Source organism: Notothenia rossii (genome assembly GCF_949606895.1).
Source record: "Notothenia rossii genome assembly, chromosome: 4".
NCBI classification, from domain to species: Eukaryota; Metazoa; Chordata; class Actinopteri; order Perciformes; family Nototheniidae; genus Notothenia; species Notothenia rossii.
The window spans coordinates 66,963,247-66,990,092 of NC_136902.1; the positions used below are offsets into that span (position 1 = coordinate 66,963,247).

Below are 26,846 nucleotides of genomic sequence, written 5' to 3' on the forward strand. Positions count from 1 at the left end.
TCCTTAGTTTAATTCACAACATGCAACCTTTTTACTTGAAAAGCATTGAAGATCATGTAGAGGGAAATTATAACAATAAGAAATGGTTGTAAATAAGAAACAATTACAACAATCAACCAATTAGATACGCTTTACATTAGAACAATAGCAGTTTTGTGTTGTAACTTATGAACAGTACTTAGTGTCATCAGTTCACAAATGTTTACTTACTGGAAAATGGTCCACTTTGGCCCTGGTAATCAGTTTGAAAGCTGTTTGCATGACAAAACCAAACAGCCCACGCTGGGTAAAGGGCAATGTTGCAGAACTCAACTACTGTAGCAATTTAGGACCGATTCATTTTCGGAAATAGTAAATTAGCAGCCATAGAGTCCTCGAATCCTCTTGGATACATAAAGTGTGCCTAATATTCTCAAATGACATATGAAGTGAAACAATAGGAACATCTTTAAAATCTTACCTAATAGCTTTATAATGCTAAGATATTTGTAAAGCTTATAATGTTCTGGTTTTCTACTTACTGAATAAAGCAGTGTATGCATTTAGAGTCCGCATTGTAACTGGTTGAAATAACTTAGATTTTATAGAACATTTCATGATCTATTCAACAACTTGATTTTTATATGTAGACTAAGTTCTAACATTGGCGGATGATGAAATTGCAGACAGACTTACACGCTATATCGAACAACATGAAGTCTAGAAATGATTGATTTATAGGATGTCTGGAAAATCAAATAAAAGGGTTGCATGATATGTGTGTGTGTTTGTGTGTGTGTGTGTGTGTGTGTGTGTGTGTGTGTGTGTGTGTGTGTGTGTGTGTGTGTGTGTGTGTGTGTGTGTGTGTGTGTGTGTGTGTGTGTGTGTGTGTGTGTGTGTGTGTGTGTGTGTGTGTGTGTGTGTGTGTGTGTGTGTGTGGGGAGGGGGAGTGGAGGGGAGGTGTGTCTGGGTGGGCAATTTCAATATTTAACAGATGCTGACTCAGGATCATTGCAGTCAGTCATGGGTCGTCCAGGGATTCAGATGTGGGGGCGAACACTGTGTGTCTTCTTGAGCTGGATGTGTGTGGGTCCAGCAGTGGCAGGACCGTAAGTACTGTCTGATTCGAAAATGAGTGTTGGTTAAAGACTTTCTTCATAAGTCTAGAGAGCTTGTATGTTTCTGTGGTTGTAGGCAGTACATGGTAGCCATTCCTGCAGTTCTTGAAGCTGGAGCTGAGACCAAATTCTGTGCGAGTCTCCTGCAGCCCAACGAGACTCTGGTGATGACCGTCACTCTGATGTCGGAAGAGACGAATACAACCCTCATCCAGCAGACGTCCAGTGAAGACTTTCATATCTGCACTCAGTTCACGGTCAGCTTTCCCGATTTGATTCATTTGTACAATATAAAAAGGTTGTCTTTAAAATGCTAAATGTTTTGTTGTGGAGTCTAAATTAGCTTTCATCCTTCATACCGTTATACATATACACTGACACACACTCACAGATTTGTAACACAAAGCACACGATATAAAAAGCTAAAATGGGCTTAAATGACTAACGCTTTTGTAACACAGAATGCATTTTTGCTATTAGCTTTTTTCAAAGATCAAGTGAGATCAAGTAAGTTAAGTTCTCATACATTTTTTCTCAGTAGGAGGTAGAATAGTACAACATAGAATATAATATAATTCCTTTATTATCATTGCAACAGGTACAATTCAATCGTTTGAAGGCTCCCTATGTGTCTACATAATATTTTCTGTCACAGACTCCTTCAGTGGAAGATGATGTGGTGCAGGAGTTCCAGGTGGAAGTACGAGGCGACACATTTTACTCAAAAGAAGTCAGGAAAGTCATGATCAGAAGCTATCAACCAATGACGTTTATCCAAACAGATAAACCAATCTACCTTCCTGGACAAACAGGTAACGTTGAGCGAATGATCTATGATGTTGTTAACTGTTGGTACCCGGGTTCCCCTTTACAATCAATAGCATGCAGCAAGGAGTAAACAATTGATTTGTATAAGAGATGTCCCGCCCCTTAGCCTGTCACGTACAATGTGTTGGAGTGCTAGTCAATAGAAGAATGAGTGTTACATTTACCCAATACCGTACTACCATATTTGAGAAGAAAATGTGTGTGTGCCCCAGTATAAGAACACACAGTATGGGTAAAAGTCACTGAAGCCCAGAGACAACATGTGAGTCTGGTAAAGTGTCATTGGCACATTTCCCTAACTTAGCTTAACATGAAAAACATTTTGGTTGCATACATGGAAAAAGAAGAGGATAAGGGCCACATGTGATTTTTTTTTTTAGATCTGTCCAAAAGCTTGCAAAAAACAAAAAAGATGTCCCTACTCCTCTCCCATAAACAATAAACATAAATATGAAAAAAAGAATGTTAACAAGGAAACATTAGCTTATATAAAACATGTGTTTAGCACTAAAAATGTTATGTTGGCATATATAATAAAGTATGCGTCCCCACATTCTGGATATGACAGTAATATAACACGTTAATTCTAATAGCTGCTTTTATACCGTTTGCCAAAAAAGGAGGTTTACTTTTTGGGAAATTGTTTTTTCACTGATTATAATTAGACATGTTGCCAGACAGAGGAAATACTGTACATGTCAAAAGAAAATGATCTACTATTCTTAATTGTACATTTCAAGTTCATTACGTAATGTTTTGAGTTGACAGAAGATCAGTTTCACAACCCTTTTAGGATGTGAAACACTGTTGTAGGAGAAATGTAAAAGCTTCATGTAATCTTTCTGCTTTTTTTATCAGTGAAATTCAGAGTCATCTCACTGGACACCAAGATGAGACCTGCCCAACAGATGGTGAGTGTTTGAAAAATCGTTCGTAATATCTCTTTCATGAAACACATTTTTAGTGATTACGTTAAATGTGCGGTTTTTTATTTGTGCCACATGTGGAACATTTTGTTACGCATAATCCTATTTGAATTGGTAATGACAGTGAAACTATTACTGTGACTGTCTTTGAACACTGAATGATGAAAACAGTACAAACCAGCTGATCCTTTAACAATTATTTTTCCTTTTTGCAGTATAATGCCATCGAAATTGAGGTAAGAATAAAAATATACATGAATAAATATAGAAATAATATACATGAATATAGTCTGAAGGTGACAAGTTTGATTATTTAGGAACAGTTTAAAGCAAGATGGTCGAGTTTATTGATTTGTCTTTTAGACAATCAATGTGTAAGTAAGATATAACTGAAGTGCATATATCCTCCATATATCAATCAAATGTAGTGTGAAAAAAAGCTCCACTTAAAATTTCAAACTACCTTTATTGTAATTGAAAGACAACATGAGGCTAATTTCCTGTATTTTCAGTTTGAATACCTGCGCATACAGTATCGTATATATCTAACAAACATCTTTACTTTACCCGCTTTTCACTATGAGAATCAACAAGTACAATTCCTCTGCCATCTTGTTTGAATGAAAAACATAAACAATCAACATTCTAGTTTTGTCATTTCTATTCAGTTTTTTCTTGCATAATTTTTATTATTGAAGTGTTTTATGTCTTGTATACATATTTATGTTGCATTGTTGGAGGAGCAGGGGAATTAAGATTTTCATTGTCATACACTGTAGCTGACCCTGTAGATGACATAAAACCTTTGAATCTTAAATCCTGAATGTTGTTCCAATTTACCCTTTTTTGTATAGGATGCTAACAGGAACAAGATTGGACAGTGGCTTAATGAAACATCTGATAGTAAAATATTGCAGCTTTCTTATGCCTTGAACCCCGAGGCTCGTGAAGGATCCTACCAAGTTACTGTGTCGACTGGGTCTAATAAAATATATCACAGCTTCGAAGTGGAGAAATATGGTAAGGTATTGTTTTAAGCCATCCATTACAATCCATTAGTAATGAAGCAAGAATGCTAATGATCCTATTTTGTCCACAGTTTTGCCTAAATTTGATGTTAAATTAACTGCATCTGAAGAAGTAAGTATCAATCAGGAAGAAATCAAAGCGGAAGTTTGTGCAACGTAAGTAGAAGCTCTTCGCTCATTTGCTCTTGAATAGTTCCAGCTTGGTGAGTGAATGGGTCTTTTCTAAACACAGTTTTCTTATCAACCTAATTAGGTATACATATGGACAGCCTGTGCCAGGCAGTGTTAAACTAAAGATGTGCAGACATTTTAATAGCTACATTGAAAGAAGCTTAGTATACACCCCGGAAAATCCAGAGGGAGTCCCTGAAATATCCGCCCCATGCAACGAGGAAACCAAGCAGGTACAGTTGCTGAGGCGACAGTCTCATGTCCGTCTAAAATGTGCACATAAAGATAGACATTACATATCTACCTCCTACAGAGTGTTTATATATTGTATTAAGTTGTATTATTCAAACACGACATACCGTGCACACTTACTGTAACACCACATTGGACTAGATATATTGTCATCTACGTTGTCAGTGTAGTGTACAAATTGATGAGCGAGCATATCAACTGATTAATCACAATGGATATAGTAGTTTCATTGTAAAAAAAGTGAACTCAAGCTAACTGATTATCTTGGGAGCTGCATTTCACAAACGTCACCACCAAATAGAGTTTCCTTCTCAATGAATGGATATAAAGAGAACTGGATAAAGCGTCAGAAGCTAGCCCGTTCATTCCTACAAGATTTGCTCAGTGGCGCTCAGTGGCCCAAAATAGAACTACTGTAGATTAAAAAAAAATAAGAAATCTGTTCTTGGTCCCATAGAGAATGCAAACTTGATATTTCTTAAGCCCCGCCTCTGATATCCAGCTTTCGGCTCATTCAAATTGATGCAGAAGGAAAATAAGTCTAGATTCGTCTTTTAGCACATTTACAACTTTAAGACCCTTATGATTTATATAGGGGCTATACAATTACTGGGTAATTGATTGTACGACAATTTGAAAATGTCTCTTTCCCAATATAAGTCAATAGATGAGAGCAACACATCTGGGTACTTTCCCTGTATGCAAGGCCATGCCCCTTTTTGGGTGAAAACACTCGCTATCATTTGACTGGCGCTAAATACAGATTCTGAAGTTTTCGCCGATCACATCAAAAAAACTATAATACCGCGCCTTTTTTTATCGACAAGGAGCGCAGATATTATGTTCAGACAAGCAAATAATTAAACAATGTTATTGGAGATTGATGAACGGCGTCGATTTGTTGGGCGTTGATATAAATCAATAGGGGAACGATGTCTGGTCAGTCTGCCAGTGAACGAGTGGCAGGCAGCAAGCTAGCACTTAAACTTTGATTTCTGAATTAGATTGTTTCTTTTACTGTCCTTTTTTTGTAGAGGAAGTTAAATACTGCTTGGCGCCGATGCCTTGTTTTTACTGTTAAGTGGGCGGAGACCTTCATTATGTCGTGGACTAGAACATAAGTGTAGTACCACCATTTGGCCACTACTAAAATGTGCTTCAACGGCCAGCACACTTCCTGGGGGGTTGAAGTAGAAACACAATCCAGGATGTATTTGATTGTATTTCATCTATATTTTGTGCTTTTTAGACAAACAAGAAAGGCTGTGCCAATTTTATCTTCTCAATGTCAACTTTCACAAAAGTTGCACAAAAAGTGCTGCGAGATCAGTTTAAACTCAGTGCCAAAGTGGAAGAGGAGGGCACAGGCAAGTATTTTGATCTATTTCTTCATAATGTGATCCTACTCTTGATGAATATGAATTCATGTATTTGATATGGAGCATCCTTCTACAGGTATTTCACACCAACAAGAGAAGTCTATGGATATTTCATATGTTGTTGGAAAGCTGTCCATCACTGACACACCCAAGATTTATGACCAAGGATCCTTTGTGGAGGGAAAAGTGAGTGCATCTTGTCTTCACTTCTTCAGGGTCATGCAACCAAATTGTTCTGAAATGCTTTCTCAGTAATATAACTTGTTTCTTTACAACAGGTTAAAGCAGTTTATTACAACAATACACCCATTGCTGACATGCCGGTGTATCTTTTTGAGGGTAAAAGGTGGTCAGCACGTTGGTTGCAGAATCTTACCACTGACAGCAATGGTGTTGCCCCTTTCAATTTCAGCACGGCTAACCTACATGGGGACATCCATGTCCAGGTAAATAGGAAAATAACCATCTTGTATCCAACATGTTGTCTGTCACAGCATAAACCAACCGAAAATCAATTCTTCAATATACAGCAACTGGCCGAAGTGGTACAACATGTAGCTTTCTTCTATCCCAACCAATGTTAACATAGTTTTTTCTGTTGTCTAGCTAAGCAACACACCAACATTGGGTTACGCTCCTTATAGAGCGGCACATTACGAGACTGGAGATCAAATAGTTTCGTTGGCCCAAGTTTCTTCTCCTGATACTAAAACTGTCAGCTTCCTGGAGATGAAGAAGAATGATAAACCACTTCCATGTGACAAAGAAGAAGACATCTTTATCCAATACACTGTGGTTGGAGAGGCCAAGGGCTCAGTGGATATGATGTATCTCGTAAGTTAAAAAATTTTTTTTTGTTTTTATAATGACCTTCACAACCGAGTACTGGCTGAAAGGAACAAGTTCAACCCTGACTCTAAGTCCTTACACCCGTTAGTAGATTTGTTTTCCAGTTGAGTATAATCATCTGAGTTCCTCTTTTTATTAATGCTGTCAAAATTGCCGCGTTCGGCGGTAATTAATTTTTGAATTAATTGCGTTAAAATATTTCTGCATGTGCAGAATGGCCCGCCCCATACATCCCACCAGTGGCAGCGCCAGGATATGGCTGGGGTAGGCTACACCAAGAAATGGCTTAGCCCCACCATGAAAAATGATGTTAAAGTTAGCAAAATAAAGTCCGCCAACTCGCGCCGAGAATTGCACAGACAGCAGTTAGTAAGATTGATTTCAGTAGCCACTTGTCTGGAAATGCCGAAGACCAGAAACGGTTTTGAAAACTTTTGTCACGTAGTGATCGTCTTCTCAATAGAACATCTTTGATAATGTCTTCTGGCCAATCAGAATCAAGATAACGGCGTGGTGTTGTTGCAGGAAGTCCCGACGGAGAATACTGTTGCTGTAGTACAGGGGTGCACATAACTGGTACGCAGCAGGTTATGTGCGTAATCTGAAATGCGTACCGTCACTTGTGTCACAAAGCGCATTTGCGTACCGACGTACTTGTGAAGCTTTTCCAGAAGGCGGTTAGATCACCGGACGACAGAGTCAGGTTGCGTTCGGATAGTTTAAAAATCAACTCCTGAGTTCTAACCCTATCTCCTATTCCTTGACCTCTGAGTGAAACGTCACGGGGTTAAGGGATAGTGGATAGGAGAATTCAAAAGGACTTAGGAGAAGATACTGCGGTACTTTAGAGAATCCGAATGCACTTTCACTATCCAACGTGTTTATGATGCGCCAGCGGACATCATTGTGTGCGTCTGCTGCTGTGGGGAAACTATGGAAACTACAGTTTTCTATACAACGGACTACAACATGGATGTTTAATAAGAACGACGGACTCATCTAGCGACTCTGCACCGTGCTCTGATGCTGTTGCTTTATGCTTTGTGAACAACAGAGAAACATATTCTTCGTGACCAAAGTTGGAATTGAAATAAAAAAGGAAAGTGAAACTTATGCTCGTCACCCTCTCCCTCCGGTCCACATTAATACAAATGATCCCAATACGTATGATTGTATGAACTATGAAAATATCTTAAAATCAATACAAATGTATTTATGATAAACGTTAGTCTTTAACACCTTTCACTGTTTATATCACGATTCAAACATCTTTTAAAAGTTGAACAAACCCCACACAGCTCAGTGAAATGTTGACAAAGTCGACTTTCCTGAAGTACTCCCACGTTGATAGAAATCAACACGTAATGAATTAAGACACCACGGTTTGATGATTGATAGGTGTGTGGGCTGTCTTTCATTTTGCCACACAGAACAATGTTATAATAAACATACATACATACATAAATACATATTGTATGTTAAATGGATATATCCGCCTTCTTTCATTTATCTTTCCATTCCCACAACAATATACATAAATAAATGGCATATTTTGGACATAGTTCGAATGTTGATTAATCATGATTAATTAATTTTTAAACTGTGATTAATCTGATTAAAAATTGTAATCGTTTGACAGCTCTACTTTTTATACGTTTAATTACTGCATGAATCAATAATTCATAGCAAATCTAATAAATGATGATCTGGATATGTTGATGCTCCATTTGATTGGCTGTTTTTAACAAACCCCTCCTTTCCTGCCGCTTAAGCACATAGTTGGAGTTGGTTTGTTAAAGTCAGAGTTAACACTGCCAGCCATGCTTTGTGGTACAAATGTAGTTCTTTGTGACAATTTTCTGAAATTTCCCAGGTCTTATCTAGAGGTGCCATTGTTATGCAAGGACATAACCGCATTGATGTGGAAGATCAATCAGGTGAGTAAAGAATGACATCTTAAAAATCTCCCTTTTAATAAGCATTGCCAACAAAATCATATGATTGATGATTGTTGTTCAGAGTGGCGTGCACAAACATTTATAGGGGCAGGTGTGCCGAAATTTTGCGCTCCGAAATTGTGCGCGAACATTTGCCGGATAATGGCGGATTTTGTTAGTTTCTTTTCGTTTTTTGGTTACTTTATTTCGGTTTTAGGGTTAGGTTCGGGTTATGTTATTTAATTCTTATTTTTGCCTGATTTTACTGATTTATTATCAAAAAATGAATTATTTTAAAATTTACTTTTATTATTCTAAATGACTTAGGGGGGTCCAATCTGAAGCTAGGGGGGGACGAACCCCCCCCCCCCCCGGGATTGACGCCCCTGGTGGAACCGCCGGCTGCCTTAGTAGTGTAAGGCAAATTTTGTATGTCGTAATTGCATATATATTTATATCAAAACCATATGCTGTTTGATGCAGATGTTTATAATATTCAACAGGTTGGTTTCTGGTCAATTATTGTAACAATTTAAATAAGCAACAACAGAACGAACTAAGATTGCAGTGCCACATTGTGCATGCATGCTTTAGTGTCTATGAAATAAATAACTGACTAACTAATGACTTGAGTGAGCATTGATTGATTGACTAAATACTTTATTAACAAGTGACTTTTAAGACCTTTTTAATACCTGATAAATAAATAAAATGAAATGAAAAAATTGCATTAATGCATCAAAAGTAATCAAAAAACTACTATAAAAACTGGTCAAACATTGGCCAAATTGTCAAATAATATAAGAAAGCCATCTACAAGCTCACAATGCCACGCAATGCGAGATCTGCTATTTTCAAACGTGCACAACGAGACTACAAGCTCACAATGCCACGCAATGCGAGATCTGCTATTTTCAAAAGTGCACAACGAAACTAAATGGATGGATGCAAGAAAAGAAGTGAAGTTATAGTTTAGTTTGGCATCTGATTTAGGGGATTAAACAATACCCTCGTTGTATTTGTAACCTGGTGGTTACTTACTTGGTCGTCACTAGGGCACTTTTAATCGTGTTGCTGCGTGCTGCTGCACCACACACCCGCCGTGGCCTGTCCGACTGAGTGACTGACTGTCTGTTCTGCGCGCTGCGCGTTCACGTTGAAAGCAGGGAAGGGAGGGGCTGCAGCCAGTGTACGTACGGGAGTGCCGCGGGGCACGTGTGGGGATGTCTGACAAAATTACAACCGTTTTTTAGGGCATTGTTGTATATATTAGAAGCTTTTAATCCAGAATTGATCGATGTTAACATGAGCCACATACAGTACACTGTAAAAAAAAAAAAAAAAACCGAACTTTCAAAAGGGCACATTGCTGTCCAGAGGGCAAAACGGGCAGGTGCTCAAGCACTACCTAGGGTCTATGTGTGCACGTCCCTGGTGGTTCATAACAGTTGGTTTGTGTTTCAGTGAATGAGGGCCAGGTGTCCTTTAAGCTCACAGTGTCTCCAGACATGGCTCCAGAGATCCAGGTTATAATTTACGCCATCCTCCCCAGTGAGACTGTGATCGCCAACAGCGCCGACTTCTCCATCGAGAAATGCTTCACTAACAAGGTCAATTTCAGAAGTTTCTGTTATTTTCAGATGCAAGTGTACAATCAAAGTAATTCTTGGTGAAATCAAAAATATCACACTATAGCTATCAATTTAAAAATCTCAAAACCATTGGTTATAACTCTTTAGGCCCATTTTGCAACACCTCTTTTGTTATCCTTGCGGACTCTTCCACCTGCCAAAGTCTGTTCGACTAAAAAATGGCTCAAACCTGATTTGTCAATACTACTAGGTTACAAACGGTCTTCAAATGGACTGTGAACTGGACTAAAAGCATAATCCTTCTGCGCTCATATGCAAATATCTCTTTACAACGATTACCTTAAACCTTATTAAGCACTATTAAGGAATTATAATGCAGGTGCAGTCCTTGCTATACTTACACACAAGAAAAAAGATAGTTCATTTTGTGGGTAAAGAAATTATGTTTCTCTAAAGCCATGGCGTGAAAATCAGTGTTAAGTTCAGCCAATTTACAAGGAATGGATTGTTATGTATAATAAGTGCAGCATTGATTTCTGGCTTCCAGCCCACCACCTTGTCACTTCTCAAAAGAAAACCCATAACCTTAGCAGAGCAGGGATTTGGGAGTGACAATATCAACAAGAAGCATATATCCCCATGAATTATTATTTTTGTTCAGTTTTAATATACAATGTTTGGCAACATAGCACCACAAACAAAAACAAAAAACTGATTTGCAATCAGGCACATGCTCTGAACTGGCCATGGAACCACTTCAAAGAAAATATATGTAATTTTTTAAGCGTTGGTAGGACCAACAGCAAGGCCATGTCAGTCCACTAAAAAGAAAATGCTAGCAATGTTGCTATGAGCGGTTCTGGCATGGGGCCATTCCTCTCAGAACCAGAGCATGGAAAAAAGTAAAGGTAAACTGCACATTTTTGTCAAGTTCAAACCATTTTAGGTTCTCTACCGCCTCTGAGGTCTCAGGTGAGATGTTTTTTTATATGTAAGGTGTCGCTGGAGTTCTCTCCATCCTCGGCCGTCCCCGGAGAGCAGACCATCCTGCAGGTGAAGGCCCTGCCAGACTCTCTGTGTGGTGTGAGCGCTGTCGACCAGAGCGTCCTCATCAAGGAGCCAGGGAAAACTCTGGAAGCAGACAAGGTACCTGCTAGAATCAGCCACAAATAGATACAAAGTTAATGTTACCATAGCATTTTATTTTCCTTAATTTGCATTCGTCATGCAGAGGTTCAAGATGTTTCTGATATTTCCTTGTATGGTGGTCAATCATTCTTTATTCTATTCTTCTACCAGTTACTGTACATATTGTTACCAACTTTCTGTTAACCCTTGTGTTGTGTTCAAAAACTATTACCATTCATGTTGTGTCCACGGGTCAATTTTGACCCGTGATTTATCTCAGTCCAAAAAACTCAAAAATAATTACTATCATCCAATATATTTAAGTAAAACATGTGATTCAATTCACTCATTATATTCACTATAGTGAAGACAGTGGATCTTTACGTTATCTGACTATAAAAGACTAATATTAGAATACAATCTCTCCAAAAAAAGTTTGAAATTATTGTTACAATGGATGAAGGGGGTTGGGGTGGGGTGTCTATAGTAAAAGATGAATCTTGATTGGGCCAAATTTGACCCCGAGTCACCCACAACAATGCTGTCAAAATCAGTTTTGTAGTGTTTATATAGCTGTTGTGGAGGGTAGCATGAAGCCTTGTTCCGTAAAAAAAAACTAGAGCCTAGTTATTATATAATTTTAACTTAAAACGGGTCACGGGAGACTCGAACACAACATAAGGGTTAAATGCATCTCAGTAATCTGCAGTTTCTCAATTGTCAGATGGTCATAAAAACAATAAAACTCTTGTGAGAATATAGTGGTGAACCATACCTTTCTTCTCAGATATTCAACTTGTTGCCTGTCAGAAAAGCAACACATGTTCCATATAATGTTGAAGATCGTGTAGAATGCTTGCTCGTGAGACCCAGAAGATACGCTATGCCATTTCCCGATGGAAACCAGAAAGATGATGCTCATACAGTTTTCCAGGTACTAACTCCACAAACAATGATGTTTAATATACCAATATATGTTGCTGTAGCCCATTTTTTTAATAAACTCTCAGTGATTCCTGTATTCATGTATTCAGAATGTAGGTATGAAGATGGCAACAAACCTGGTTATCAGAGAGCCAACATGCCTCAAGTACAGAGGAAGAGCATACCACCAGGGCCATGGCTATAGTAATTGCTTTTCTTGTTCTACTGAGTGACACATACTTAACATTTACCAGCAATCAAACAGGTCACCATGTAAGATTTTTCTCCTGCTTTTGTTGGATTCCTTTTTTTGCTTTTTTTTCGGTATGTGTCTAGGTTATGACGATAGTCCTGTGGTAGCCAGTATGGAAAGGTCATTTGGGTCAGCGGGTGGTGCAAACAATTTTCCTGATGATTCACCAATTGAGACCGTTCGAACTTTCTTCCCTGAGACCTGGATATGGGACCTGTTGGAAGTTGGGTAAGAATATGCAATAAAGAGTTCTAAGGGTCATGAATTGAGTAAATGTATTCATTTAAACCAGATATACAGTATATGTAGGCCAGACTCACAGCACACATGAATAGCAAGAAAATCCCTTAATGACGCTGCTCATCTAGTCGTGTTTAACATGTTGGCTTGAAGGGAAATGAAAGGGTATTTGTGATTCTATGAAACGTATATTCATCATTTTAGAGACGTTTATTTTATAATGACGATATGTGCGGAAATATTTTGGGCTTGTGTGCATCATTTTTAGGGTTATGGTTCTTTATTTAGAATATTGCCAGAATTGATTTAGCAAGACTGAAACAAGTAATCGTTTTTGAGATCTCAAAGGAAATTAAACAATTTCACATATGTAAGTTAGTATTTAAGTATATTTCTCAAGGTCACGGAATCTGTTTGTGTGCTTCTGCTGATCCAGAAAGTCTGGAACGAAGGATATGTCCGTCACAGTCCCAGACACCATCACCACCTGGGAGACGGAGGCATTCTGTTTGTCCTCTCAAGGTTTTGGCTTGGCTCCTCGTAAAGAGATCACTGTCTTCCAGCCCTTCTTCCTCGAGCTCAGCCTGCCCTACTCCATCATCCGAGGGGAGCACTTTGAACTGAAGGCAACCGTCTTCAACTACCTGACCAGCTGCATCATGGTAACTCATGTTTTCACATGACCTATTATTACGTCAGCATGCTCATAATAATTGCTAACATGCTAAGCAGGTGCAATACAATTCATTATTTGATGAAAATGTAAGAAATGTTATGTAAATGCTCCCAATATTTATGCAGTTTATGGTTTCATAATGCCTTCACTGTATTTACTTACTTGTATTGCACTGTGGTAACGACTTTGGTGCAAGTAAAAGTTAGCTGCTTTCTATAAGGAAGCATGAGAAAAGGTCCAACATTTCACCCTCCAAACATTGAACTTGTGAAGTCCGAGCGCAGAAAATATTCTGTCTCTTGATAAACTGTCTTGTTCCAGTAGGTTCCTCCCAGTTTTGCCTGTACAGATCCTCCCCTCAAAATGTCAACGGATAATTTATTTGTGCATCATACCGTTCATAGCCAGTAGCGGAATGGATACTGCTCAGCTCTTTTTGCCGTATGGTTTTTATATTGTGCCCATCTTTATAAATCTGTATTGTAGGTCGAAACATCTCCAAATAGCTTTTTGTTGTTGTCTAGACTTTCTGAAGTCAATCTGGATACAATCCTTGTAACCAAGGCTTTAGTCCCATACTCATGGACCCAACTCATTGGTGATCTTTTTTGGTGAACACTTAGAGTATTCTAATGAAAAAGTCTTGTCTGGTAATGATGAAGGCAAGGATAGGGAGTGTAAGAAGAACAGCAATGTTCTTCAAATGAAAAAAAAGCAGTTTTGCTGATATGGTAGGAATGAGAAGGTCGGGTCGAAGATGATGCAATAGTTGTGCAGGGGGCGATGAGAATGAGATGTTCAGTGAAAATGACTGGGCATAGTGGGCGAGGGAATTTGGGCAGTTTTTTTTATATAGATGCCATGTTGACGGAGGATGCTTCCTATTGGAAGGATATACAGGAGAAAAATGACGGGAGCGAGGACTGAACCCTGGGGGACACCATGAGGGAGTTGGGCAGTGGGGGAATGGCAGTTATTTAGGGATTTTGGTGTAGAGAAATTGTGTAAAACAGGAGAAGGCAGTTATGTCGATGGTGTGAGAGGAGGATGGAATTGTTGATTGAGTCAAAGGCATGGGTGGCGCCCGGGGGTAGCTTGGAGTTGCCATAGCAACTCCAACAATTGGCCTAGCAACGGCTTAGCAACACCATTGTTTTGTTATGAAAATGTATCTATATTTATACACATTCTCTCGAGATCTATCAGGGGTCGTTGTAATGCTGCGTTAAGACCGGACGCGATGCGATGTTTGGGGGCGGCGCGATTACATGTAAAGTCAATGCAGAGATGAGGACAGACGCAAATTCGCTCCGACGGCGAGCATGAAACGGTGGACACGGCGCGAATCACGCGATTGAGGCGATTGAACTGTGCCGCGTCAAACGCGAGAGTTCAACTCAAGCGTCAAATTCACGTGACGCGTTCTCGCGGAAGCCAACCAGCGTCCGGTGTAAGGAGGCTGAAGTCTACTCAGAAGTTTATTGTTTGTGATTTCTCATTTAGTTGAGAGCGAAATAAAAGGCAAAGTTCAGAAATGGTCTTGGACCAAGTGAAGACATCTTTCAAACCCATTCTGGGTGTTAAGAATAATTTCTGCATCACTCTTTTGTTTGCTTTTGCTATAAATCTACATTTTCTAAAATATATTGCTGTCTCTCTTCAACAGGTTACTGTGGCTCCAACCCCCTCCTTAGATTACACCCTTACCCCCCTCTCTGGTGACCAGTACACATCCTGTTTGTGTGGTGGAGAGCGCAAGACCCTCAGCTGGACCATGGCCCCCTCAGCTTTAGGTGAGAGAAGATTTTTCTACTGATGTGAAATGTTAAAGTGTGCCAAGGTAGATTAAACCTTTTTTTTTTACCTTTGTGACATCATTAAGATCCAACTTAGTGACAGAATGTTTATACACTATTATTAATAAAATAACACAATTGATTGATCAAGTGTTACATCTTGTTTGTTGTTCTCTTGTAGGGGTTATGAATGTGTCAGTGACTGCTGAGGCTGTGGCATCCCAAGCTTCATGTGACAATGAGATTGTGAGCGTGCCAGAAAGGGGTCGTATCGACGTGGTCAAACGTTCTCTCATAGTCAAGGTCAGGACGTTTAAACAAAATGATAAAGTATAAGTTCATCCATTAACTAGAAAGAAACTCTGGAACTCGCATTATATATTTTCCTTTCAGGCTGAAGGAACTGAGATGTCCAAGACCTACAACTGGCTGCTCTGCCCAAAAGGTCAGTTTGTTCAGAGAAATAACAACCAATAAGTTAGGAGATTTCCCATCAAGAATATGTGACCCTCTTATCGAAATTAGTCTGGCAAATACCGAGTTAATCGTGGATTTATGTCCAAAACCTTGTGCAGAAATATTACAACAGGCGCTGTGTGTTGTGTGTTGCCTCAGAAAATACACACAACACACAGATGAATCTCAGTGAACAATAAGCCGCTGAATGAACATTAGTAGAGGGACGGCCTGCTGACAACCTTTTTTATGGACAAACAAATCATATCTAATCGAGTGGTGCTTTTGAGGGGGTGCCAAAAATATTATGCAATAAGAAAAATATCACTTAAAAAAGCAAACTAACTCAAAACTATCGCTAAAAAGATACTGCAAACTTTGAAGGCCTTTTTCTCATCATTTTGTCTTGATCACAGTCAGCATCTTGTGGGGATATTTGTTCTGATTGTTTTAGAACAAAAAGAAGAAGGATATAAAAGAAAGCAAAGAACCTCCTTCTTCCAAGATTGTATATAATTCAAAATGTGTTTCAGGGGGCATGTGACTAATTTTGATGGAGCAGGTCAGTCACATATAATAGATACATTCACTACCCGCGGGTAGCACTTAACTTATTTGTCAATGAGTCACAGATTCATATAAGGTCATTATTTAAATACATTTTATCACCCTGATGGAAGAACACCTAATTCTTATTCTCAGTCCTGTTTCAATCGATGATCCATTAACCATCCGTGAAATCTATCTTCGTTTGAGTACTGAGCTGACTGTATCTTGTCTTCTCACAGGAGAGGCTTTGAAAGAGGAAATAGAAATACAGCTGCCTGAGAACGTCATTCTTGGATCTGCCCGAGCTTCGCTATCAGTCTTGGGTAATACATTCATTTCTGTTGAGTTGTTTTTGTTGTATTTTGAGTTACATTTTCGAGTATTAGCTTCATTGTTTTTGTCCAGGTGACATTCTGGGCAGGGCTCTAAACAACCTGGATGGGCTGCTGCAGATGCCGTATGGATGTGGTGAGCAGAACATGGCGCTCCTGGCCCCCAACATCTACATCCTCCAGTACCTGAAAAACACTCAGCAGCTGACCCCAGCCATCAAGGACAAGGCTACCAACTTCCTGACCAGTGGTGGGTCTCTGGTCAAATATGTCAAATGTAGCATGAGTAACATTCTGGCACACAAAAATGCAACCAGTATCAGAAAGAGTGTTGCACGATTATGTAGCCCGTGCCGATTCATCCCTTTTTTCTGCCTTTTCCCTGCTATGCAAATAATGGTAAACATCCTGAAAATATGAGAGGAAGTTTCGGTCAAACTTGGTAATGTGATTAATTTGCGTTCTTTATTTGAATCACTTTAAGGTTTCCAGGTTGATCAAAAGCTTTAAAGTGTTTACTTCATTGATTAATTTAGCCAAACCCTTGTCAAGGGGTGAAAACTGAGGCATGAACTCAATTGCACGACTCAAAACTCAGACTCAGATAGCGTTTCAAAATAAAGACTTTACTGGAATTTTGCACAGTAATAAAACAAGGAAAACAAAACACTCTTTCGAGGAAAACTAGAATCGTGATCTATAGCATAGGTCCGTGAAAGGTCCGTGAGGTAAGCCGATACGTAGGTCTTCGAGAGACAACGAACTGACAATTAACAGGAGGGAGCTAACACAATATATACACAGGTAAAGGGGACACAGTTGGAAACAATCAGGGCGGGGAAAATAATCAAGGACGCAGGAGACAGAAAGGGGCGGGGAGCGTGGAGGCCTGAAATGAGAGGAAGAAATAATTAAGGGCATAGACATAAAGCACAAGACAAAGGGACATGACAACTCTAACATAAAGAATAAACTTTCACTATAAGTTTCTTGGACATGACAACCCTTTTGTAATTTGACAAGTGTTATTTTTGTGATACAGGCTACCAGAGACAGCTGAACTACAAACATGATGATGGTGCATACAGCACATTTGGAACAGGAACTGGGAACACTTGGTGAGAAAACTACTGATCGATCATCAACCCAGATACATGTGTACATGCTGTGCAATATTTACCATGTCACACCAAGACATACAGTTTAGCACTAGTGGTAACAGAGTAGATGATGTAGAAGTACTTTATTTTATTGTATTACTCATAAGTTATTCACAATAAAACCACTAATGTGCTATGTGAACACACGCAAGTTCAAGTCTTTCTAATTAATGCATAAATAGAGTTGTATGATTTGTATATTTTTGTGATGATCTTGAGACATTAAACAGATCATGATTGTTTAATTATGTCAGTCATATAACTTTGTTTTAATATCCTCAGGCTGACTGCTTTTGTGGTGAGATCATTTGCCAAAGCACAGTCTTTTGTCTACATTGACCCAGCAAAGATGGAAGAGTCTAAGATGTGGCTCCAAAGGAAACAACGAGAAAATGGCTGTTTTGAACAGTCAGGAAAGCTGTTTAATAACAGAATGAAGGTAATCAAAGTCGTTCTTCTCATGAAAATACCTTAAGAATGTTGTACATTTTTGTTTTCACTAAACCACATGCAGTTGTACCTCTATTTAAATGCAAATACACCATCAGGACTTTCAAACATGGCTCAGTAGTAACTAATGCTAACCTAGGGACCGGTTTCACAAAATGTGTATTGACATTTGAACACTGTTCGCAAGCACCTTCTGTGAGCGCGACCCTGGATGTTAGATGTGCTGTGTTGATCTGTGTGTGTGTGTGTGTGTGTGTGTGTGTGTGTGTGTGTGTGTGTGTGTGTGTGTGTGTGTGTGTGTGTGTGTGTGTGTGTGTGTGTGTGTGTGTGTGTGTGTGTGTGTGTGTGTGTGTGTGTGTGTGTGTGTGTGTGCGTGTGTGTGTGTGCGTGTGATGGTTGTTCTCTACAGGGTGGTGTGTCTGATGAAGTGACTCTCAGTGCCTACATCACTGCTGCCTTCTTGGAGGTGAAAACATCTGTGGAAGTGAGTACAACAAAGCGTTTTCCGCTCAAGTATTTGTTTGCCGGATTGGGCTTTAAAATGGATTATGGTGGTATTTTTTCAATATTATTTTCAGTCTAACAATGACGTTTATTAATCGCAAAGTAGTTTGAAGGCAATTCGCCGAGCTGGTCATCTGCAGTGGCGGACTTAGGATTGTAGGAGATCCGGGGCTTAGCGCATGAGTTGTTGGGGGGTGGACCAAACATCCTTTAGGGGGGTCGTCGCCTCCTCTAGGGGGGTCCGGGGGCATGCTCCCCCGGAAAGATATTTTTTTAAATATTGAAGTTAAAAGCATCAATCTGGTGCACTTTGAGAGCAACATTAACCCTACCTTAATAATACCTTAAAGCGGACAAAAGGCACTGGAGAACATTTATTCATTAACACCCTTTAATGAAGCAAACTAATGCCTTAACTCACTCAAATACAGTCGTTAACTTATTTAGGTGAAACGAATGTGCGTAGAGTTTTAAAGGATGCGGATAGTCTCACCTTGATTCGGGCGCATTGCTTATCGTTTTATAGATCTATTCTCTTCCACCATCTTTGTTTGTTACGTAAAGAGTGTAAGAGTCACGTTTCTGAATCGGACACTCTGAGTGGATGCAGTCACAGCCAATCGGAGTCTGATTCAGAGGGTTGCCGGTCAGTTCCATTGCTATGGTTCCGTTGTTATGTGTACTGAAACGAGAGCCGGTATAATACTACGCGCGAAAACAAAAATAAAAATACGTTATTTTAGTGTCTTAAAAACTGAGGTATGAAGGGTTAACGTTACATCTTAGGATAATTTTTAGTCATGTTCTGTAAACATACTAACATATAAGGGTATACTTAGTGTGGTTACTCCATGTTTACTAGCTATAACATTAACGTTACATCACTCTCACAGATATCAACATTAGATTCACAAACCTGAAACATCATCCATTTCTTCACTGCTGGTGATAACATTGTTGTCAGCTGCTGATACTGCTGCTGCTGCAGCTTGTGGTGCCTGCTTCGATGAAAATAACTTTCTAATATCCATAACTTTATAGGCTATATTAGCTTAAAACTAGTCAGGCACTAGGAAGGATCACTTCTTCTTCAGGGCAGGGAAGGCTACGCAGTACGCAGGCTAATGTCCCGCAGCGGCTGCCTCTCTGGTGGACTCCGGTGCTGCACATTACTCCCGAGACGTTTTCAACAAAAAAAAAACTTGTAATTGTTTTTTTTTCATCCAGGGCTTTTCAGAAAACATCCGGGGCTTGAGCCCAAGTAGCCACCCCCTAGCGCCGCCACTGTTCATCTGCCAATGTTGCACCTCCTACCAGCTGCTCAGACCTCTAATATAAATGAAAGACTTGCTAAAAATAGTTTTGGGACATAAGACCACTGGACTGTCTTCATTAATATATTTAGGAACTTGGTTACATTTTATGATTGTAGGCGTCTTTAAACAATGATATTTGCTGGTTCATTCTGGTCGGTGCGAGTTGTATTTTCTCCCTTTCATTATTCAGGTTTGTCATATTGGTAAAGACTTGCAGAGCCCATACTTTCTGATGTTTGTTAATATTATCACCTGCATTCACGGTTTTTTTCCTTTATAGAAATGTGTTAATGCATCATGAACTAGAATAAACTTGGTGCTTTGATAGATTAAATCAGGTTTGACATGCTGACTGTTAAAAATTGTGTTATTTGAATCTGATCTAGGATCCTGTGGTGAACAAGAGCCTGTCTTGCCTCAAAGAGTCCATCAGTGACCTCAGTAACACCTACACCACAGCTTTGCTGGCGTACGTCTTCACCCTGGCAGGCGACATGGAGACCCGTGCTCACCTTCTCAATCACCTAGACACTGTTGGAATACAAAATGGTGAGTCATTTTTCTTAAAAATATCTTTCTGGATTCACTAATGTGGGTGTAGCTTACCTTGTATCTGTTTGTCTGTTTGTGGATGGCTGATTCAGGAGGTTTCCTTCACTGGTCTCAGACAGCATCAGAAAAATCAGCCTCTCTGTCTGTGGAGATCAGCTCCTACGTGCTGCTGGCCAAACTCAGTGCCTCTCCCACTACTGAAGACTTGGGCTATGCTGCTGGCATCGTTAGATGGCTGGCGGGCCAGCAGAACTATTACGGAGGTTTCTCCTCCACACAGGTGAAGCACACACTGCTTACAGCTGGACTTACAGTTAAACATTTAAGCTACCCTGATCAAAATTATGAACAAAGTTAATTTTAAATTGAAATGTACATATGTGACTTTGATCTGACCTAACAAGCTTAACCATTCTTAACCATCACCTTCTTGTCAAAACCATATATTTCCAAAATACCTGTGGGCTAAAAGAAATCTGCTAAAAAGGAATACTAAATCCTTCAGTTCAAGTGAAGCATTCAAAATCGTATAATAAAGATAGAAATAGTTTTCACCAAAAAGCGACATGAACCAATTTTTGAACTCCTACATATGAAATCTACTGTATGTATAAACCAAAAATAATACACAGTATTTCATATTTGTGTATCTGTGTTGTAGGACACAGTGGTGGCTCTTCAGGCTCTGGCTCTCTACTCCACTCTGGTGTTCAGTCCAGGAGGTTCAAGCTCGGTGACAGTCCTGTCTCCCAGTGACACTCTGACATTTGATGTGAACCAGAACAACAAACTGCTCTACCAGGAGAAGCTGCTGCAGGACGTGACAGGAAAGTTCAGCCTGGAGGTGAAGGGCACTGCATGTGCTGCAATGCAGGTCAGTGGGCATGCATATGTACCTGTTTCTCTTTGAGATATGTACACCACAACAAAAACTGCTGATTAAACTGTATCGTAATGTTAGCAGCCTCATCGCTCAACACAGTTAAATACAGGAGTTTAATACAAGTGGCTGAAATTCATTTCTAACGTAGAAATGAATTTCACTTTTATTTAACTCCTGTTACTTTGGGAGTCCACACAAAGGTCCATTCAAAGTTTCCGTGCACATAGCAGCCAACAGAGTGTTTTCGACGTGGCGTTGCAGGTATACAAACTTAACTTCCACCTAGGTCCCAAAAAAGGAAAGCAACATCATATATTTAAAGCAAAGGCAATCTCGAGATTCAGGTTCACTCTTTATGAATAGTGTTCTCCTTGTGTCTCTCTTTTCCAGATTTCTCAACACTACAACATCCCAACTCCTACTGACGCAACGACCCTCAGTGTCAATGTAAGAACAGAGTTCGACTGCGCCATCAAAAACACCAAACTCACTCTGAATCTTCAGTCCCGGTAAGTCATCAACAAGCAGATTCACGCGAAAGAAGAACCATGACATTTCTGAGATACAATCCTCTGCATCTACCAGCTTGAACTATGTAACTGCTGGAGGATGGACATGGGACAAATGTTTTTTAACCTCACTTTCCTTACAGATTTAGTGGAAAGGAGAACAGCACAAACATGGTGATACTGGATATCAAAGCACTCTCTGGATTTGTCCCAGACCAAGAATCTTTGAAGAGGGTGAGTTATTTCAGTAACTTTCACCTTTAGCTCGAAGTAAAAAAAATCTTCATCTGTTGTTGAGCCACCCGGCTGATTACCATCTCCTCACAGCTCAAAGGAGCCCTGCTGGTGGATCGCGTTGAACAAAAGGAGGATCATGTTCTGGTGTACATACGGGAGGTGAGAGAAATCCTATCCTCAGCAAGCAGCAACTGATGATGCCCTTCATATTTGTTATTCATGATTTTGTTTCTTTTCATCCCAACAGTTACCAAAAGACCTACCTATCAACCACAGCTTGGATCTCATACTGGAGATCCCAGTGCAGAACATGAAGCCAGCCGTGGTCAAGATCTATGACTACTATCAGCCAAGTAAATCCTTAAGAACCCCTAACAGAAACTACAGCCCACACTGATACACTCTGCTCCAACCTGAACATTATCAGAATAGTAAAGTTTAAAAATGATTTTGTGTTTGGATAGATTATTGTCTCCTTATCTTCTGCTTCTTTTTCCTTCATTCCTCTCAGGTGACCAGGCTGAGACAGAATACACACACCCTTGTGTTTCAGGTAACAATCTTTTCTTACATAAAGCGGAAATACAGTCTATTTTACAGAAATCTTTCATACATGCGGTATTTGTGTAACCTTAAACCAAATCAAACAAAACAACTATTGTAGACTGTAAGATTTCACAGTGACTGACTTTCTTTTAAAATTGTATTTTGCAGCTTAAAGAGTGAAGTCTGATCCTCGGGCCTTCAAGGATTCCAGTACGATATACAAATACTTTTTTTTAATCAAAGATGCATTTTATGTACTTTCTCACCAGTTAACTTTGTTAATTAGCTTAGTTTACTGCTGCAATGTCTAACAGCTGTTACTACAGCACATATCTGAAATGTGTGCTTTTTGGAAAAACTATTAATTAAAACATTGAAACTGGTCTTCCACTGTTTCCTCCTTCTGCTTTACATGTATCATATCACAGTGAAGAATTTGTGCAGGTCAGCTTGGTGTGGACATTTGTATGCAATCCTAGGAGGAAGCTTTGGATAACATAACTCAGACTATGCTGATTATGTGACTGATGACTAATGATTGTTGAATATAAATAAAAACAAACTGAATGCTAAAAGTCTACCTCAATGTGTTGTAGTCCAACTTTTCTCTACATTCATGAAGTAATTAATTATGGAAGCCATGTGTTAATGTTATTGTCTTTTATCCTTTAATAGGAAGTATATACTTTTTTTAATCATCTGTTGGACAACAGGGCTGCGTCCATAACAGATATCTTTAAGTGGAGTAACGTTTATTGTATCAAAGCCTATGGGAGGTAATAGTCATATTCAGTTTGTTCATTTTTCATTATTATAAAAAATCTTCCTATGTACCTGTTGGCCAGAATTCTATTCACTTTAACACCCCAATTACTGACGTCAGGACCTTCAGTGTCATGGTCAAAACAGGTTTGGATTTGCTTGTTTATTACTGACAGGACCTTAGCATCAGAGTTACCACCAGTGGCGGCTGGTGCATTTTTTTCCAGGGGGGGCTCTACCAAAATGTAAGCAAACTTATACACAATCTCAAAACATATGTCATATTACAACGCAGGGCTAGCTCAAAGGCACACGGCACTTGATACAGTCTAATATTTTAGTGCCTGTTTTTGTCAACCTCCTTATTATGCTTACTGATCCCTATCCTGTAGCCCTCATTGGACAGCTGTGTTTACTTTCCTAAACATGGCTATTCGCATAGCATCATCCATGTGGACTGTAGTTTGTTCATGCTTTTTAGTTTTTTCTGATATGTGCTTTATGTCACTCACATCTGTCTGGATCAATGCTGGGTCTGGTCTATAGACTGGTCTGATCCTGACGTTTGAAAAGAGAAGCAGGGGAAGCAAACATATAGCACTGGTGTTGCTAAAGGTAGTTAGCCAAGCCTTCTTGCTAAACCAGCTCCTTGAAAAAGAGCAGGATACTGCCTTCCTCTGTCAGATGATCAGGTCCGAGCTCTTTTACTCTCAGCTTTCCCTCCAATGTCCTCCTCTCAATGGGTGTTTCTTTAAGTGATTAAACATAATTTTCCTTCTCCATATTCGCTATCTAGTTTTGTTTATGTTACACCATGTTAGAAATGAAAATCAATGTTTTATGGCATAATTTAGTTAGAACATACCGTCAGTTTAAATGCCATTTTATTCTGAAAAAAACGGAAGTTCTCGCACAATCTTAATATCAAGCTTTTATTCTGAAAATCCTCCATGACGACATCCGGGACTACAGTCCAGTAGTATCATTAAAGTGGCTATTGACGCCGTTAACATGTATTACATGAAAAGTCATGAAAGAGATAAAGAGGGGTAAAGGCGTGTTTAGTTATTTTTGAATGTACAATGTCAAAATCCTCTGTTATGTGTAATATCTGACACAGAAGACCGAGGGGGGAATTCTCCTACGTCACCACAGCCCCCAGAGAGGAGGAGCGAATAGCCAGCAAACGGGAAAGACGAATACTTGTGGAGTCTCTTCTGCTCGGCTGGCACTGCGAGAGGGAGCTTTTCTCTCCCTCTCTCTGAACCATCTTCTGCTTGTAACATTACCGCGCCATTTTAATTAAAGTACCCATTTGAACCTTCTCAGGGACTCCAATGGTCTCCTTACTTTTAAAGCTTCTCTCCTGGACGCGAGAATAACGAACAAAGCTATCAAACACTCAGACTGCAAGGATATTAACACACACTACTGAACACATCTGGCCTTGCACACACACTACTGAAATACTCTCACATTCACTACTTTGGGGCCTCTTCTTTTAAATTAAACTTTCGGACGTGAGATATTAAAATGCAGTAATAGTATTGTTTATTTTAAAAAACTGAGCCACTCCTTACAGTTAACTTCATATTTATTTTTGTCTAAAGCATTTATTACACACATTTTCCCCTCATATTCACAGTGTGGATCAATTCAGACAGCGTCTGGTGTCCAGAGACTTTTGGAGAAACGGGGGTTACGTATTGTAACCCTAGTTATATAAGCACAGGCGCAGCTCTCTACTGGACTCTATGGGTACTACCTCTTAACCAAACTATGCGAGCATTCACTTACTGAGATATCTATAAACGTAGCCGGCCCCTCTGGGAGGGCCTACCTGAATGCGCGCGCAAGCCCATCGTATAACCCCTAGTTTCCACCGGGTCCGTCTGCGTCGCGTAACGGCTGCGCCGCGGTTTTGGTCCGGCCTCCTCCGGCGTCATACCCTACCGGGCGCGTTTCAGAAGCATTTCAGAAGCGGAGCGTCTTGCCTGCCGGCTCGCAGTTTTAGTTGATTTGGGCATATTTCCTGGACAGACTACTTTGTACAGACAACGTTAATAATAATTGTAATATCCCAGTTATAAACGACATGAATCAAAGATGTGTTGCTGTATTTTAGTGGTAGAAAAATTCATTCATCATCATAATTATTCTATATATATTTACACAGTGCCTGTAAACCGGAGGAGAAAGCTGGCCTTTCTCCTCCTACTTGAAAGACTACGGAGGGATAGGGTCTGCAAAATTAGTTTGTGTGTGTATATATATAGGCCTATATATATATATATATATATATATGCTATATATGCTCTGAACGTTCCACTTCCTGCCTGCCCGACTTTACCTTACGGCTGCGTTGCGTCGAAAAATAGACTTCAATCCTATTTCGAGCGCAGCCCAGCGGCGAGACGCTTCTGGGACGCTTCTGAGCCGTACCGCGGCGCGTCTGGTGGAATAGCACCCATTGACTAGAGTGGCCGCGATCCTTGCTGACGCCGCGGCTCAGCCGTAACGCAGCTGTAACGCGACGCAGACGGACCCGGTGGAAACTAGGGGTAAGGCGGCCTCGAAAAGTTCAGATTCATTTTTCAATAAATGATGCGCTTCCACAAACAACAAACAACATAATTATTAAATTCAAACAAACTACTTATAGATGAAGTACATTATTCAAAAGTTTACATTAACTTTGGATAATAACACAGGTTAAATGAGCGGAAGCGCTCTCTTTTCCTCTCTCCCTCTCTCTCTCTCCAGCCCGTCAGTATCCGTCTCATGCAGCTAGCTGATCCAGTAATGAGTGACCCGACAGTGAAGAATAAACATATGTATTACTAGTTTAGCTTGTTCCAGAGGTAGGCTAGATAAAATAGCTAAGTGTGTTAGGTCTAACTTGTGTTTTGCTCACCGGTCCGTCACAGCGGGAGGAGCTGTGATCCGGTAGAGCTGCGTGTCTCCGTCAGCAGCAGCTGATCCTGATCTCTCTCTCTTTCTGCTTCACATACGTTGCATATAGCTATTTTATTGTCTTTTTCGGACACCTTGAAAAACTGCCAGACTGGTGAAGCCATTTTGGCGAGCTTCTTTTGCCGCGCACAGAGAAAAGTCTCATGTATTTTGCGTCATCTGATCGGCTCTCCTGATCGGCCTTATAGAGAGCACCGATCAAACTATTACGTGAATATCGGCCGATAATGATCGGCGGCCGATCGATCGGAGCATCCCTAGTTATTACAGGACATTTTGACAGGCAGGTTTTGAATTTACCGGTTTTTATTAATGTTACCAGCGGAAAACAGGGAATTACCGGCTCACGGAAATCCTGACATAGAGGAAATGAAATTCCATTTATTTGAGTCACTGCACCCCTTGATTTTGGGTTATCCATGGCTGATCAAACATAATCCGAACATTGACTGGCGATCAGGGAGGCTTAAGGACTGGGGCCCAGGCTGTAGCCTGACCTGTTCAAACCTTCCTTGGTCCTCCACAGAAGCTAAAAAGTAAC

At 39.9% G+C, this 26,846-nt stretch overlaps 1 protein-coding gene across 1 annotated transcript; it reads left to right on the top strand.

Annotated features, from left to right (window-relative positions):
- Window positions 1-934: 934 nt before the first annotated feature.
- On the top strand, window positions 935-23,150 carry LOC307036117 (alpha-2-macroglobulin-like). The gene is made up of 36 exons (XM_079676138.1): window positions 935-1,088; window positions 1,174-1,354; window positions 1,753-1,909; window positions 2,784-2,836; window positions 3,067-3,087; window positions 3,706-3,871; window positions 3,951-4,035; window positions 4,133-4,283; window positions 5,552-5,669; window positions 5,758-5,867; window positions 5,960-6,127; window positions 6,288-6,515; window positions 8,404-8,467; window positions 9,932-10,077; window positions 11,056-11,205; window positions 11,975-12,121; window positions 12,222-12,315; window positions 12,448-12,592; window positions 13,041-13,266; window positions 14,947-15,073; window positions 15,258-15,379; window positions 15,470-15,521; window positions 16,321-16,404; window positions 16,487-16,663; window positions 17,456-17,531; window positions 17,856-18,012; window positions 18,433-18,507; window positions 20,230-20,392; window positions 20,488-20,675; window positions 21,057-21,269; window positions 21,669-21,787; window positions 21,931-22,021; window positions 22,115-22,183; window positions 22,272-22,377; window positions 22,536-22,577; window positions 22,739-23,150. The coding sequence occupies exons 1-36, from the start codon at window positions 1,003-1,005 to the stop codon at window positions 22,741-22,743; spliced, it is 4,362 nt and encodes a 1,453-aa protein (XP_079532264.1). The 5' UTR covers window positions 935-1,002; the 3' UTR covers window positions 22,744-23,150.
- The last annotated feature ends 3,696 nt before the right edge of the window (window positions 23,151-26,846 follow it).

Bases quoted from the DNA above. Each gene is read 5' to 3' on its own strand.
- LOC307036117 (XM_079676138.1), top strand. From the start codon at position 1,003: ATGGGTCGTCCAGGGATTCAGATGTGGGGGCGAACACTGTGTGTCTTC. The intron at 1,910-2,783 runs GTAACGTTGAGC...TTTTTTTATCAG, and splicing joins CTACCTTCCTGGACAAACAG to TGAAATTCAGAGTCATCTCA. The intron at 10,078-11,055 runs GTCAATTTCAGA...TTTATATGTAAG, and splicing joins AGAAATGCTTCACTAACAAG to GTGTCGCTGGAGTTCTCTCC.